Here is a 17,902-nt window from a genome sequence, read left to right on the forward strand (position 1 = left end):
AAGTCATCCTCTCTCAAAATGCTACAATTTGGGAGAATTGATCCTTTTGAACCAGCCACAGAAGATTGGTCTCAATACATAGAACTCCTCACGTTCTTTTTTCAAGCAAACGAGATTACGGGGGAAGAGAAGAGGTGAGCGATCATCTTGAGTACTTCTGGGAGCAAAACCTATGGTTTGATTCGAAGTTTGATGGCGTACAGTGCCCCAGATTCAAAGAATTTCGATGAATTGGTGGACCTCGTGAAAGGACGCTTTCAACCCAAGCCCTCAGTCACGATGCAGAGGTTCAGGTTTAATTCATGAAATAGAGCCCTGGGCGAGACAATTGCATGCTACGTGGCAAATTTGAAGCAGCTAACGGAACGTTGTGAGTTCAGTACAACTCTGAACGATACGCTCAGAGATTGTTTAGTGTGTGGTGTGAAAGAGGACTCTATTCAGAAAAGATTATTGTCCGAAGTGAACCTGGATTTCAGGAAGGCGCTAGAGATAGCGCTGGCCATGGAAAGCGCAGTAAGAGATTCACAAGCAGTACAGACGCTGTCCTCCACATTGGGTGGCAAACCTCAGCCGAAAGTGGCGCAAAAAAGCGAGACTCTGCCGAGAAGCAGGAAACAGCCCCTGCTAGCCAAAGGATAAAGAAAAATAGCTTGGCAGTGAAATCGAACAATAACTTTAATAAAATCGAATGCTACTATTGTCACAGAAATGGACATATAATGAGGCAGTGCAAAGAAAGATTCAAGGAGGCTTGTAAACAAAAGAAGAAGCCCAATGAAATATACAATGTAGAAGAGCCTGAAACAACAAATTCAGGCATTTACTCATTGTTTAATCTGAAAGTTGTAAAGACAAAACCAATATTCATCACAGTGAAAATAAACGGCAAACCTGTTAAAATGGAAGTAGACAAGGGAGCTTCCACTATAGTAATTGAGGAACATACCTTCAGATATTTGGATAATGGTGCATATGTATTAAGCTTGGAATGAACAGCGGCCAAGTTAAAAACTTATACAGGTGAAAACATTCAAGTAAAAGACATAAGCAGAGTGACTGTCCATTGTAGCAAAGCTACCAGTGTTGGTACTGAGAGGCAGAGGACCAAGCCTTCTAGGGTGAAATTGGCTAAAGGAAATCAACCTTGATTGGCCACTGGGATTCCAAAAGGAAGCTGGAAGCATTCCTGCTCTGAAAAAGGAGTGTTTAAGGACTCAACAACCTGAAAAAATGCAGGCTGTCTTAAGCCAAAAACTGGAAGAAACAGCAGAAGAAACTTGAAGAGACACTGTTTGATGACAGGGAGTTCGAGATGACAAGGTGAATGACCTTCGAAGAGGAAAAGAAAACCTGTTGAAAGACCTTCACACACTACAAGATTCCCTCAGGTCAAAGTTTGTACCTCTGGAAAAGTACTAAGAGAAACAGAAAGAATTCAGCACTTCTCTGAACAAACTGGAGAATCAGTTGGCAGAGAAGACACAGCAATGTTCAATTTTCCAGGAGGCAGAAAACAAATACAAAAAAGAGATGGAAGAGCTGAAGAATCAGTTACATGAAGTCAAAGAGGCTTTGGAAGCAAAAGTCACACAATTTTCCAAGGAGCAGACAGATAATGAAATTTTGGGAGACTCAGCCAAATTGCGTTTGCACCCGAGAGAAGTCTGGCCAATGATGAAGTCAAAAAGAAGGCCAAGATTAAACTCTGTGCTAGAAAGAAGAAAGTACGTAGAAAGAAGATACAGAAGGACTAATAGGGCCTTAATTCTGGCAGCATACGAATACACTTTTGTACATAGGCTTGACAATCAAATCGTAAACTCCGATACCCTTAGTCATTTGCCTTTACAAGAAAATGATGAGCACGTCCCAGTTCCACAGGAACTTGTATTGCTGTTAAATTTCTTAGATTCCTCACCGGTATGTGCTCGACAGATCAGAGGCTGGACAAGTCAGGACCCAGTCCTATCTCAAGTATGGGAACAAGTGCTAAATGGTTGGTCTCAAGAGCCCGTATCAGATTAAATTAAACTGTACTTCAACAGAAGGCATGAAATAACCAGCTAGGATGGCATCTTATTATGGGGAGCACGAGTGATAGTTCCTGCAAAGGGAAGGGAGCCACTTTGAATTACACGGTGCCCATCCAGGAATTTCCCAAATGAAGACCATAGCACGCAGCTATCTATGGCGGCCTGGGATGGATGGCGAAATAGAAAATTTAGTAAAGCTTTGTGTGCAATGTCAGCAACTGCAAAAGTTGCCAGTGACAGCTCCATTACACCCATGGGAGTGGCCAAGTAGACCTTGGGTGCGGTTACACATTGATTACGGTTGGACCTTTCCTGGGAATAATGTTTCTGCTCATTGTCGATACCCATCCAAAATGGTTGGACGTATATGAGGTGAAGTCACCAATGTCGGCCTCTATTATTGAGAAATTACATCAGAGTTTTGTCATTCACGGACTACCAGTAGTAGTCATTTCCAATAATGGCACAGCATTTGAGTGCTGAGTTTCGACAGTTTATCCGCCTCAACGGTATCACTCATGTGAAAACTGCACCATACCACCCTTCCTCAAATGGAATGGCTGAAAGGGCAGTTCAAACGTTCAAGGCAGGCATGAGAAAGCTAACTGGTGATTACTTGGCAACCAAGCTAGCACGCTTTCTTTTTCATTACAGGACTACACCTCACACAACAACAGGTGTCACACCTGCGGAGTTATTGTTGAAACGCCACCTTAGGACGAGATTGAGCTTAATAATGCCGAATTTAGAGGGGCAGGTGGAAAGGAGTCAGGGAAGCCAGAAAACTAGACATGACTGGCATACCGTGGGAGAGCAGGTATATGTGAAAAACTTCGGGGAAGGACTAAAGTGGTTACCGGGTGAAATAAGTGCGGCGACTGGACCTGTGTCTTACCACGTGGAGGTGGAAGGCCGGATCATCTGTAAACATATGGACCATTTAAAGAAGAGAGAGACAAATCATCAAGATATGGTTCCACCAGTGATCATGACCGGGTCTGCTTTTCCTGTTGAGGATACTCAACCCAGGACTGACATGCCTGATGTTCCTTTAAGAGTTGAGCTTACAGAACTGCAAGTGCCAACTGAAGCACCTGATGTTCAGGCAACTCCAGAAAAGGAGGTACCTGACAGAATCTGAAGTTGTGGAGCTGTGACGTTCCACACGTTCCAGGAAACCACCTGAAAGACTGAACTTGTAAATTCTTTATCCAGTGTAAATATTATGTTGTCTTGAAAAATATGTATTTGTAAATAGAATATGTATAGCTGAGTTAAAGGGGGAGGGATGTCGTAATTATGGTTTTATTTGGTGTGTAATGTACCTTTAAGAATAATACTTGTTAGGAAAGATCACATGATCTCTAGTAACCACTAGGAGAGTAGCCCTGGCTACCTCAGCAGTCAGTGTAGAGATAGAGTTGGAGTCGGAAGCTTATGTGTAGTTGCTGCTGAGTATATTGTAAATAAACTTTGTTTCCACCCAAGAAGTGTCTGCGGATCTACTCTATCATTAATAGTACAACTCGGCCACCCTACAACAGGTCCAGTCAATGTAAATTTGTTCTGATGAAGGGTTACATCTGAATAGATGTGCATACCCAGATTCTGTGTGCAAATCTGGTATTATGTAAGGGCGTGCAAACATTTGTCCAGTGTTTTATGAGAAAGGAAATAGATTGTTTTAATGGGGCTAATTGTGATTCTGCCTGACTCTAAAGCATACACAGCTGTGACATGTAGGTCTGGCCCTCTACTCTAAAACGTTGAATCTGCAGAATATTAAGTTGAAAATGATCATTTCAGATGTAACCCTTCATCAGAACTAGCTCCGATTAGCCCAGCACATCCTGCATTTATCACATTTTGACAAATTGTGTAGCCTGCCATCTGGTGGCGTCACGTAGAATGCCATTTGCAACATTTAAAAAAAAATTAAAATGGGGACATTTTTATAGAAAGTGTGTTTGATGACTGATGTATTGGTTAAGTTTATGTCCATATTTTGCCACACGATTACGGTCTCTACTCCAGTACAATAAATCAGCCAAAATTAAACCATTTTTGGTTGAAATGTGTGCATGCAATGCTTCTCTGGTTAATGGGAGATTTTTATTTTCATATTCCGTAGCCTGCTGAATCTACCCTTGACTGTTCAGCTGTAATTGCTTCAGGAAATGCTCAGAATGAAACCTGTGGAGTATGTCAGCTCAGAACGCTGAATGAACCTAATGCAAGTATAAAATATTCTGATTTTTTTACATGTATTTTAAGAACATAGGAGTGAGGAGAGACTATTTAGCCCATCGGGCCTGCTCTGACATTCAACATGATCATGTCTGATGATCTTCAACTCCATTTTCCTGGTCATTCCCCATATCCCTTGATTCCCTGAAAGACCAAAACCTGTCAGTCTTGAATATATTCAATGTTGGAGCATCCACAAACCTCTGGGGTAGACAATTCCAAAGGTTCCCAATTGTCTGAGTGAAGATATTTCTCATCTCAGTCCAAAATAATAGAACCCTAGCTTGAGATTGTGCCCCTGTGTTCTGAATTCATCATATAGGAGAAGCAACCTCTGTGTCTACCATGTCAAACCCCTTCAGAATCAAATTGGCTCTCATTCTTCTAAATTCCAGAGCATTTCGGCTCAATTTACTCAGTCTTTCATCAGAAGACAATCCTCTCATGCTCTCATGCCAGGAACCAATCTGGTGAATTTTTGCTGTACTGCCTCCATGCAAGTATATCCTTCCTTTGTTGTAGAGATCAAAACTGAACATAGTACTCCAGGCGTCGTTTCACCAAAGCCCTATACAATTAAAGCAAGACTTCCTTATTCTTGCACTCCTATCCTCTTGCAATAAAGGCCAACATGCTATTTGCCTTCCTAAAGCTGAACTTTCTGTCCCTTGCATGAATACATCAAAGTCTCTCTGAACAAGATTTAGAAGTTTTATGTCTTTTTTAAAAATATCTGTTTTTCTATTCTTACTACCAAAGTGAATAACTTCACACTTCCCCACTTCCAATTGTCATCTTGTTGTCCACTCACTTAACCTGTCTATATCACTTTGCCACCTGTGTCCTCACAGCTTACATTCCCACCTGTCTTTGGTATTATCAGTAAACTTAGATACATTACTCTACATCTCATTGTCCAAGTCATTAATATAGATTGTAAATAGCAAACTTGAAAATGCCCCATTTATCTCTACTCTCTGCTGCTTGTCCAATAACCAAACCTCCATCCATGCCAATATATTACCCCCAACTCCATGAGCCCTCTTGCATATTAACCTTTTGTGGAACTCCTTATTGAAAACCTTTTTGAAATTCAAGTATACTATATCTATTGGTTCCCTCTATTCAACCTACTCATTGCATCCCCAAAAATCTCTAATAAATTTGAAACACGATTTCTCTTTCATAAAAGCATGTTGACTTTGTCTGATAACACTAATTTTCTAAGTATGTTGCTATAACTTCCTTTATGACAGATTCCAGCATTTTCCTAATGACTGATGTCAGGCTAACTGGTCAGTGGGTTCTCTGTGTTTTTTCTCTCTTTCTCATTTATTGAATAGCGATGTTACATTTGCTTACTTTCAATCCTCTGGGGCTGTTCTAGAGTCTAAGGAATTTTAGAAGTTCATAACCAGTACATCCACCTTCTCTGCAACTACATCTTTTAGAACCTTGGTATGTCCTATGGATGTGTTTGACTTTTGGTCCTTTGATTTTCTCCAATACTTTGTCTCTGCTGATATTAACTACCTTAAATTCCTCACTCTTATTAGCCCCTTGGTTACCCTCTTTTTCTAGTATGTAACTTGTGTCTTCGACTGTGTAGACAGATACAAAGGGCGGAATCGTCCGTGTCCACTGGCGTCAGGCGTGCTCGGTGGCGTGAGCAGACAAAATGGCAAGACGGCCTTCTGATCGTCCGCTCAGCCCGTCGATGACGGACCACATTTCCTGCCATTGGACATCGGATGTATTACAATGAGGTTCCTCATTGTAATACATCTGCATATCATTATAAGGCCAATATGTCGGAATCATTTCCCCCCCACTCCTCCCCCGCTGGATTGTCCATAATCACCCCGATGTGTTTCATAACAGCATAAATAGGCGGTGCACTTGGTGGGCTGCACTTTTGAGGGGAACTTGGAGGTGAGTACATAGTTACATTGTGCAGCGCTCACAGGGTCACCTGTTGGACTTCAAGGTTGAGGTGCATTGCAGGCGTGGGGGCAAGGGCTGCTGTAATAAACTTGGAGTGCAGGATGGCTTTCTTTTAAGAAACAGTAAACTTTATTTACAGACTCCAGATGAGGCTACATGCTTGTTCCAAAATCCAGGCTAAAATAGTTCTGCCCCTAAGATTCCGCATGCTTAGGGCTGATTCGTCTATACAGTCACATGAACCCCATAACAGTAAGAAATGGTTTACCGTATAATTACTACATTCCTTCCCCTTTAGTTTTGTTTTACCCTCCTATTTACAAAAACACCTTAACCCATATTATATAGAGTGACGCAACCTCTACAACTGGAGGTTCTTCCTTTGGATCGGCTTGAACAGGAACTGCAGCTTCGGGGACATTCTTTGACAATGGTAGTTCAGAATTACTTACTTCAACAGAGATATCTGGTATGTCTATTCTTTGTCGATCTGGCACCTCAGGGGTTGAAGTTTTGACTTCAATTTCAGGTGGAGTAAGGGGTTGTTGGAGGGTTTCTCGACTTCTGAGATGATTCACATGTTTCCCAATAATCCTGTTTCCCACTTCTACCTAAGATAACTGTCCTGTTTCGGAGACGATTGTACCAGGGACCCATCTCGGTCTAATTGCAAAATTTCATACAAAAACTGTCTCTCCCATAGTAAACTCTCGACTTTTACTGTGAATGTCATGATTCACTTTCTGACTACCCTGGTTTCTTTCCATCTTCCCCTCTAATTAGGGAATACTAGACTAATCTTATACGAAGTCGGTGCTTCATTAACAGTTCTGTAGGTGTTAAACCAGTGGTCGCATGAGGAGTTGTGCGATACATGTCGACCAGGCCACTCCCACGGATGTAGTGGAGCTGAAATGTGCAACTTCTGCTGTTGCTGGCACTGGAGACAGTGTTTTACCATTTTTTCTATATCACTGTATATACCTCGCCACCAGGTATAATTTCATGCGAGCATCTTCATTTTTGAAATACCAGGATATGAAGTTCTTCCAATAATGGTTCTCTTTCTTGCACAGAGCTAATGACTCTTGCTCCCCATAACAGCTGAACAGAAATCTTGACATTCGCGTTTCTAATGTTCCCTCTGATAGTTTATTCGTGCCTGTTTTAAAGGTTTGTACTGCTCTTTCTGTTAACCTATTCGATGAGGGATGATACAGTGCTGTCCTGATGTGTTTACTCCCATTTAGGTTCACGACTCTTTGGAATTCAGTGCTAGCGAAAGCAGTACCATTGTCTGACACAATAACTTCAGGTAAACCATAAACACTGAAACTCTGGTGCAGTTTTTCAATGGTTGCAGGTGAAGTAGGTGATCTCACTTCAAACATGTCCATCGATTTGGAATATGCGTCGACAATCACAAGAAACTTGGTACCTCAAAATGGACCTACGTAGTCGATATGTAGTCTAATCCAGGGTTGACCAGGCCACTCCCACGGATGTAGTGGAGCTGAAATGCGCAACTTCTGCTGTTGATGGCACTGGAGACAGTGTTTCACCATTTTTTCTTTATCACTGTCTGTACCTCGCCACCAGGTATAATTCCATGCGAGCATCTTCATTTTCGAAATACCAGGATATGAAGTTCTTCCAATAATGGTTCTCTCTTCCTTGCTCAGAGCTAATGACTCTTGCTCCCCATAACAAGATACCATCTTGACAACTCAGTTCGGATCTACGTACAAAGAATGATTTTAATTCTTCAGGGACTTGTGCATTTGACCATCCTTGTAATACTTGTTCATGGACTCTTGCTAAAATTGGATCCCGATTTGTCCAATTCTTTATCTGTCTCGCGCAGACTGGTGAGGAGTCCAGGAAATTCAACACAAGTACTACCTCTTGAGGTACTGGTACTTGTGTAATGCTATCTGGCAAAGGAAGATGACTTGAGGATCTGCATTTGCTATATGCACACCTGGTGGTGCATAAAAGTGTAATCATATGCCAACGAAATCAAAACCTATCTTTGAATTCTAGCAGAGGCTATCGGTGGGATTGCCTTCACTAAACAATCCTAACAGTGGTTTGTGATCTGACATGATGGCAAAGCGTTGACCGTGCAAATATTGGATTGATAGAGCATTTTTTACTTCAAATACCATACATGAGCCGTCTTTTTCAATTTGCAAGTAACCTTTCTCGGCTGTAGAAAGGGTTCTGGATACATATCCTATTGGTCTTTCAGATTCATTCTCCACCTTGTGTGACTATACTGCTCCTACTCAGTAGGGAGATGCACCACAAGTGAGTATCAACTCCTTAGACTGGTCATAGTGCACTAACAGGCACGATGAGTGTAAAAGCTTCTTGACTCTAGTGAAGGCTTCCTTTTGCTGTGCCTTCCAGGACCACCTGTGGTTCTTCTTCAATAGTAAGTGTTAAGGGGCCAACACTGTAGATAGATTAGGCAAAAATCGACCGTAATAGTTTACCATGCCCAAAAAGTACTTGAGCTCCGTGACGTTGGTAGGAAAGGATGCTTCCTTGATTGCTCTGACTTTCCCCTCTAATGGATGCAACCCTTGGGCATCCACTCGAAGACCCAGATATGCAACTTCCTTTGCTTGGAAGGTGCATTTTCTTTTTTTTTTTAAACAAACGCCAGCCTCCAAAAATCTCTTTAGAACCTCTTCCAGGTTTTTAAAAAAATTCATTCACAGAATGTGGGCTTCGCTGGCTGGACCAGCATTTATTGCCCATCCCTAGTTGCCCTTGAGAAGGCGGTGGTGGGCTGCCTTCTTGAACCGCTGCAGTCCATGTGGTGTAGGTACACCCATAGTGCTGTTAGGAAGGGAGTTCCAGGATTTTGACCTAGCAACAGTGATGGAATGGCGATATATTTCCAAGTCAGGATGGTGAATAGCTTGGAGGGGAACTACCAGGTGGTGGTGTTCCCATTTTTCTGCTGCCCTTGTCCTTCTGGATGGTAGCGGTCGTGGGTTTGGAAGGTGCTGTGTAAGGAGCCTGGGTGAATTCCTGCAGTGCATCTTGTAGTTTGCCACATGTTCTGCTTCTGTGGATCCTGTGATTAGGATGTTGTCTAGGTACACGATAACTTTGGGAAGTCCTTATAGTAAGCTTTCCATAGTTCTTTGGAAAATTGCATGGGCAGAAGACACACCGAAGGTTAGGCGTGTATATTAGTACAGGCCCTTGTGCGTGTTTATGGTGACATAACTTCTTGGTGTGTTGTCCAGCTCGAGCTGTTGATATGCATGACTCATGTCCAGTTTTGTGTAGGATCTTCCTCCTGTGAGTTTAGCATACAGATCTTCAATCTTTGGGATTGGGTATTTGTCTAATTTCACAGCTTTGTTTACTGTTAATTTATAATCCCTGCAGATGTGAATGATTTTATCTGATTTTAGCACAGACACTATGGGTGCTGCCCATTCTGAAAATTGGACTGGCTGTATTATTCCTAACTTCTCCAAATTATATAGTTCCCCATCTACCTTTTAGAGCGTAAGGCACAGGTGTTTCCTTAAAAAAACTGGGGTGTTGCTTCAGAGTCTGCATATATTTTAGCTTATAGACCTTTGATTTTCCCCAACTCATCTCAGAATACTCTGTCACACTTTTTTAGCAACTCTGGAATTCCTCCTGTCCTGGCCTGAAAAATTTCTGACCAGTTTAGCTTGATTTCCTTCAACCAATCATGGCCCAGAAGGCTAGGTCCTTCTCCAGTTACAACAATTATTGGCAGCTGGGCTGCCTGTTGCCTGTGTGATACAGGTACAGAGTTGATGCCTTTCACCTGTATTGCTTCTCCTGCATATGTTTTTTAACTGAGCAGCGGTTTTCTCCAAACTCAATGGCTGAATACCTTCTCTGAAGGATTTAAAGATGTGTTCTTCCACCACTGTGGTCGATGCTCCTGTGTCAACCTCCATGAGCAGAGGCTTTCCCTTTATTTGACGTGTAACAGTGATTGGTTCAGTTTTCCTGGCCTTCAGATTGTGTAGGGAATGAACGTCAGCCTCAGTAACTTCCGGCTCATCTATATTGTGCACGTCATTTAAATTGACCTGCTGTATGAATGGCTGTCTTGATCGAGTTCTGCACTGTGTAACAACATGCCCTTTTTTGTGGCAGTGGTGGCATTCTGCCTCTTTAAATCTACAGACTTCGGGTGCACGATTTCCGCAACAATGGTAACACTTAATCCTCTGGGTTATGAGTGAGCTGCTTCCAGCATTTCTTTTTGTTTTTCTAGCGGTAGGGACTGTGTCCCGCTTTGCGGTATCCCTCCTGATGTTCACGCCACACATGGCGGCACGTTCCCACCCTAGCTGCAAAACAGCACCATGTTGCACACTCTGCAGAGCCTGCGAATCCCCCTCAGCACTCCATTGCTAGCACTATCTCCATGGCGCACTTCAGGTCTATCTTAACTTCTGCAAGCAAACAGCGCTGAATGGCGTCATTGTTTATGCCACAAACCAGATGATCTCTAATGTCATTTAAAGTATCACCGAAGTTACAGTGCCCCGTTAACTGTTTTAACTTTGTAATGTAAGTTGCAATCGACTCACTGGGGGCCCTTACTTGAGAGTTAAACTTGAATCTTTGCATGATAACCAAGGGTTTAGGCTGAAACTGTCCCTTCATGAGGTCTGCTAGCTCAGCGAAAGATCTGGAATTTGGTGCGTTCAGAGCCATCAAACTACGGGTTAGGTTATAGGTTTTGCTCCCACAGACACTTGGGAGAATTGCCTCCTGTTGCTCCTCTGCCATTATTTCGTTAGCTACAAAGTAGAAACGTAATCGCTCAATGTATTGACTCCAGTCCTTGACGGATAAGTCGTATGGGTCAATTCTGCCAAAGAAGGGCATTGCTGGTAAGTATACTTCTTTTCTTTCTTCCCTTAAAATATTGAAATATGCACAGTGAGGTGCTGTGCCGGCGCTATTTATCCTTGTCGTTACTTGTAATAAACCGAGCAGGATGGGTTTCTTGTAAGAAACAGTAAGCTTTATTTACAAACTCCAGATGAGGCTACATGCTTGTTCCAAAACCCAGGTTAAAAGGCTCCGCCCCTAAGATTCTCCACGCTTAGGGCTGATTCATCTATACAGTCACATGATCCTCATAATGGTAAGAAATGTTTTAACTTACAATTACTTCAGCTGCCCTGCGGTTGAGGTAATTGGTGGGTGGGGGCAAGGTCTGCCCTGTGGTTGAAGGTAGTGCACAAACATGTGCGGGGTGGGGGAGGGAAGCGGCCACGCATTAGGGAAACCTTGTATAAAGTGACCATTCCTCTGCAGCTGAGACAGTTCAGACGCAGCCACATTAACATGCGTGGAATCTGGTCTCTAGCTTATCTGCCTACTCAAGCAATGCAGAGGCATGGAAGTGCCACCAAATGCTCCAGAACTTTTCACCTTTTGGGCACAGACTGCAAACAAATGAGCATTTTAGTGGACTGCAGAACAGTTGGATGATTGGGCAAGTTGTACAATCTCCTTGTTAAAGCAGGCCGTGGAGCAGTCACTGGTGGGAGGCACTCACAGCCCCTTGCAACGTCACCATCCCGGTTTGGACCAGTCTCCCCCATGGTTCAAGCTAACATTGCAGCCTTGCAGTGTGGGTTAGGAGGATGCCTGAGCTGAGAGCACAGCATGCAGTTCAATGGGCAAAGCTGCTGCCAATTGGTCAGACGGAGTAGGGCAGGATGGTTGGGGTTTCGGGCAACTATGCAGCATATTAAACTCTGGCCATCTAAGTGGTGGCCAGCACTCTCCTGGATGGGTAAAGGGACCTTCAGACTTAACCAAGAGAGGTTCTTAGAATAGCCAAGCTAACCCACACATCTCTCTCTTTCATCCTGCAGGAGGAGTACATCAGGAGCATGGAGCCTGGTGAATTAGCTGAATGCCTTGGGGTGTAAAGAGAGCAGAGAGGACGGAGGCGCCTGGCTGCACAGAGGGAAGGGCAGCACCCTCAGGAAGAAGGGGCGGCTGGGACTCCCGCACATGCTGAAGAGCCACAGCAAGCCGCCGTTGGTTGGCACGTAGCAAGACCCAGGGTCTATTGACGCCGCCATTCATTCCTGCACATGACCAACAATCACTGTCACTGAAGACTGCGCAGGTCTAGGGAACTGGTCAGTCACATCTGCCAGCTATTGCAGGATTTGGAGCCACGGGACATGGAGGGCATCCACTGCCAGTTTCCATGAAAGTGACGTCGGCGCTCAATTTTTAACGCCAGTGGTTCCTTTGAGGGCTCCACAGGTGACCTCTGTGGGATATCACAAGCCTCCACCCACAAATGCACCCATGAGGTCATGAATGCCATCTTCGCAAGGGCTCACAACTTTGTGCATTTCACCCGGGACCAAGAGAGCCAGGATGCAAGAGCGATTGGATTTGTCCAGATTTCACGTTTCCCACAGGTGCAGGATGTGATTGATTACACTCAGATTTCTGTCGTAACACATGGTCAACTGCAAGGGCTTCCATTTGCTGAATATGCAGCTGGTGTGCGACCACCACAAACACATCCTGCAGGTCTGCACATGGTTTCCAAGGAGTGTCCACGATTCTTCCATTCTCAGTCGGTCACAGATCCCTAACGTCTTCCAGGGTGCACAGAGGCTGCAGGGTTGTCTCCTAGGGGACAAGGGCTACCTGCAGAGGATGTGGCTGATGACACCTGTGCGGTAGCCTCGGACAGCAGCAGAGCGAAGGTATAACGAGGCTCATGTTGCAAATTGCAACTTGGAGTAAACCATCTGGATGCTTAAAATGAGGTTCCGGTGCCTGGACAGGTCTGGTGGAGCCCTGCAATATAGTCCACTGAAGGTGACATGCATCATCATTGCCTGCTGCACTCTTTACAACCTGTCGCCTCAACAGGGAGAGGAGCTGGCTGAGGAGGAGTTGCTGGAGGTCTCTTCCAGTGAGGAGGACGTCGATGGTGATGAGATTGCGGAGATCCTCACACTGGCCAGACGAGTCAGGCACGCTCGGGAGGCCCTCATAGCTGTTAGATTTGTGGATGACGACATGCAGTGAGGAGATGCCATGGATCCTTACATTGCATCTATGAATGTTTGACTCCAGTCTGGCTTATAGCAGTGCACATACCCTCTGTGATAATGCTCCTGTCATGGAGATGCAGTGGAGCCCCTAATAGCCGCTCAATTGCAGGAGGATGATGACGACATACTGTAAGGACACTCCACAGGTCTTCACATAGCCTCTGAGAATGTCTGACTCCTGTCTGGCTGAGGGCAGCTTGCTTGCGCTTTGTGATCAGGGTCATATCATAGAGAAGCAGCCATGAAACTTTAAAAGCACCTGATCCTTTGCCTTCCTTCAGCACCTGAGCCCTTCAGGAGCACAGCGTCACTGGTCACAGATGCTGAAGAGATGAGGGCCAGCCCCTCCTTAAAGGCGCAGAGAGCACACAGAGAATGATGGAACTCTGTGATGCCTGCCCACGACATTCTGGCAGCAATGACAAGCACCGTCATTAGGCATCACTAATAGGTGAGGCCGGACCATCACTTTGGACTGAAGGCTGCACAAAGCACAGGGAAGAGGACCTGGGTTGAGACACCTGCCTTTATCTTGTGCAGAAAGGTTACATCTGAATGACACGAACACTGCTCATCAGAACAAGGAGCCATAGGCAGGGAGACATTCTTGGGAGCTTATTTACAAAAAAGAACATTATGTACAAATGATTAACACCCGTGGCCAGGCTGTGCAATCCCGGTGGGCACCGGGGGGGCTGGGGTGCTTTATCGACCCCTTTAATCACATTTTGGTTTGATGTTTGTAAGTTTTCTTTAAACTTTGTCTTTGGTTTTACAGCTACCTGACTTAGGGGCTGTGTTTCCTTTATCCCTTATTTTGTTAATTTAGTTTAATTGTTTGACTCTGAAAGAGTTACATCTTCTTAACCTTCCTAACACTGCTGATATGTCTTGGTGCTCCTGGGACATCCACAGTGGAATTGGAGATAGCCTGCAAACTTCTACGCCCTGTGATGACCTGGGCAGGTGTCCTGTGAAGGACTGAGACTTGGAGGGCCCCGGCCCACTTTCGGGGTCCTGCTGTGTGGCAGTGGCACCCTCCTTGGCCTGTGGAGCTGGAGCTGCTGAGGTCACAGGAAGAGGGGATTTGGATGAGCCGGTCACTCCTGGAGTTACCTGGATGGATGGCCCTGGGGGGTACACCTCCTGATTCTCCTCCTTATGAGTGCCCAAGCGTGCCTGGCTGACTCCTTGAGGAGAAGAGGTAGCTGGAGTGAAATCGAGCTGCCCTGCACCCCTTTTGTGTACACGTTGGAGCCAACTGTGGCGTTGGCGATGGAATTCAGCCTGCGCAGCAATGTAGGAGTGACTGTTATGACCGATGCAGTTGGTAAAGCGGCGTTATTTTAAAAAATCTCAGAGGGAAACTTTGAACGACCGTCATAACCAATAATTTAAGTGTTACGTTTGAGATGTGACTAGCCTCAGGAATCAGACCACTAGTTCTCGAGGTTGTACATTAAACTAAATGAAACATTTTATTAAGTTACACAGGTTAAAATATATGTACACATGGCAACAAATTACTACTATCATAACTTTTAACAAATTCCCAAACTAATCTCCATTAAGGCAGCAGCATCCCATAGACTTAACCAAACACCAGGCAAAGTATTTTCACCTTACGAATTCAAAATGAGGTTATTTTCACTGTGGAGCCAGTTGGAGTCTTGCAGCTGCCTTTTGATCTTACATTGCCTCTGCCTGCACACCTGAAAACGACTGAAGTTATGCCTACCAGCCCCATTGAATGTTTTCATTATATCAACAATCTCTTTGAACTTCACCTTTTAACAATGAAACCCCTTTCATAATACCAATTTTATTAGTAATATAAACATATGGCTTGGTATCTGCTAGATAGGTATCAAGTTTTCACCCCACTTTTTAAATGCTGTATTCAAAAAATGCAAATGTACGCTATGTCTCTGTTTACATCTCAAGCTAGTCCATCAAAGCACCCAGACTGGCTGGCTTTAAACCAATTAAGACATACTAGCAAAGTAAACCTCTATTTTAAAAGAAAAATATTTTCCAAAATATTTTATACATTTAATAGCTTCATGACAGTGACGGCCTGGACCAAAGTCTCCATGGCAGCTGCCATCCTACCAGCATTGACCTCGGTGCATTGCAATGCTGGCGCTATCACCTTAGCCTGAAGGCAGCCATCTCCTCCATCGTGCCTTGCAATCTGAGGAGTGCAGCAGACATCCCTTCCTGATGTTCCCGAGCTTGCCTTTGCAGCTCCAGCAACTGTGACATGACCAAGTCCAGAGACTCGTCATCTGACTTGGACTCAGCAGATTTCTGGCGTCCAGCAGTCCTCTGAGTGCCAGACACCTGGGAGTCCCTGCCATTACCTGCTGTGGATCAGAAAATGTGATGTGCTCACCAGATTGTGATCCCGAGGCTACTCTAAAGCTAGGTCCCACCGAGGTGTGTGACTCTATTGCGCTGGTGGAGGGTGTGGGTGAGTGCTGTGATGCGACTTCAGGGAGGGTTTCAGGGGATTCCTCTTTTGAGCTTCCCTCTGGGCTTGATTGGAGGCCCTGGTTCATGGACTCTCTTGGCTGTTTCCCAGTTGTGCCTGCGGAAGCAAGGAGAGATAATTAGTGCATGGCAGTGCCTGTGAAACAGGACACATCACTCACAGCATGGTTGCCTGGTGGATGTTGCACTGCTGAATCCTCACCGTCTGCACAGGACTGGTCCAGATCCTCACTGGCCAGCTGGATGGCTCTGTTTTCAAAGTCAGTGAGAACCTTGATTTCAAGCATTCCTCCACTAGTCTGCAACTCTCCCTCTTGTGGTGTGCCAGCTTGTCCTACATGAATGGAGATGCCTGCCAGGGTAGATGATAAGTATGCCTGGCATCTGTGGGTGGTGAGTGTTCCTGTGGACAGGATGAGGACAATAAAGGTCTGTGTGTGAGAGAGTGAATGGTGATGTCCCTTGAACTGGCAGTTAGTGAAGGCCCTGTGGATGTGTGATGGATTTGTGACTATGTGAGTTGAGAGTGATAAGAAGAATGACTTACCCTGGCAGAATGAAGGAGATCATTCATCCTCTTGCAGCACTGGGTGGCTGTCCTCTTTTGCAGGGCATTGGCGCTGACCACCACTGCCACCATCTCCCAAGCCGGATTGGTGATGTTGCTGCCCATCTTGTGGCCAGAGTGGGGGTAGAGAACATCACAGAGGTCCTCCACTGTGTCCAAAAGGCGCTTGAGGGACGCGTCATTGAACCTGAGGGCTGCAGTTTTCTTGCCTTTTAGGGCCATGTCTTCTGTGAAGCAGTCCTGGGAAAAAGCTCTGAGAGGTGTGCACGTGACTGCACTTTAAATATGACCACCATGTGAGGAAGCAGCAAGGTGATGGCGTGATGGGTGAATGAGAACCCACCCGTCATGGAAATGGCATGTTTCCTGGGAATGCATAACTAATGCAGTGGATTTGGGACGATACGGTGTGAGAAGCTGCAATTGCAGCCCTGCTGCCACACTTAGCGCAAATCTGGGATGTTTGCGCCCAAGGTATTAAGGTATTTGTTCAACATCTTAGCTGTTTCTTCATACCCCATGATAATTTCTCCAGTCTCTGTCTCTAAATGACTAATATTTATTTTAGCTACTCTCTTTATATACTAGTGAAAGTTCTTACAGTCTATTTTTATATTGCTGACTAGTTTATTCTCATATACTATTTTTTCTTACTTTTTATCAACACTTTGCCTTTGCTGGTTTCTAAAACTCTCCCAATCCTCAGGTGTACTACAATACTTTGCAACATTAAGCCTCTTCTTTTAATCTATGTCTATCATTAATTTCACTCTTAAGACACGGATGGATCTTTCTCGCTCAGTTTTTGATTTTCAATGGAATGTATTTTCATTGAACATTTTGAATTGTTTTTTTAAATATTTCCCATGTTTATTCATCACCATACCTTCTAGTCTATTTACTCAATCAACATCAGCTAGCTCTCTCCTCATACCTATGTATTTGGTTTTATATTTAAGACTCTTGTTTGTAACTGGAGTATGTCGCTTTCTAACTTAATATGGAATGTAATTATGTTATGATCATTATTTCCCAGCAGATCTTTTATAATGATTACTAATTAACCCTGCCTCATTGTACAATATTAGCTCTAAATTGCTTTATCCCTAGTTAGTTCCACAACGTACTGTTCCAGAAAACTGTTGCAGAAGTATTCTACAAACTCATCTTCCAGACTATGAATATCTAGGCCGCCTTGATTTGTCCATGTGAAGATTAAAGTCCCCCATTATTACATTGCCTTTATTACAAGTTTCAATTATTTATTTTCTAATACTCTGCCCAACAATATAACCACTGTTAGGGGGACAACATACTACTCCCACCATTTTCTGACCCTTGTTAACCTTAATTTCCACCCATACGGATTCTACTTCCTAATCTTCTGAACCAAGATCATTTCTCACTGTCCTTATGTCATCCTTTACTATCATGGTTACTTCTCCTTTTCTGTTCTGTCTGTCTTTTTTGAAGTGTTGCATACACTGGAATATTTATTT

The 17,902-nt window shown here is 44.2% G+C and overlaps 1 protein-coding gene across 2 annotated transcripts in view; it reads left to right on the plus strand.

Annotated features, from left to right (window-relative positions):
- The window catches only part of LOC144687635 (synergin gamma-like), a 450,053-nt gene that overhangs the window by 25,991 nt on the left and 406,160 nt on the right, over positions 1 to 17,902 (plus strand). For both annotated transcript variants that reach the window (XR_013578181.1, XM_078554007.1), the window contains exon 5: positions 4,168 to 4,269. Coding sequence is in view for 1 of the 2 variants with exons in the window: in XM_078554007.1 (XP_078410133.1) it covers positions 4,168 to 4,269 (102 nt within the window). In the remaining variant the exon portion in view is untranslated. The remainder of the gene's footprint in view (positions 1 to 4,167; positions 4,270 to 17,902) is intronic.

Source organism: Cetorhinus maximus, chromosome 12, assembly GCF_964194155.1.
Source record: "Cetorhinus maximus chromosome 12, sCetMax3.hap1.1, whole genome shotgun sequence".
Classification (NCBI taxonomy): domain Eukaryota; kingdom Metazoa; phylum Chordata; class Chondrichthyes; order Lamniformes; family Cetorhinidae; genus Cetorhinus; species Cetorhinus maximus.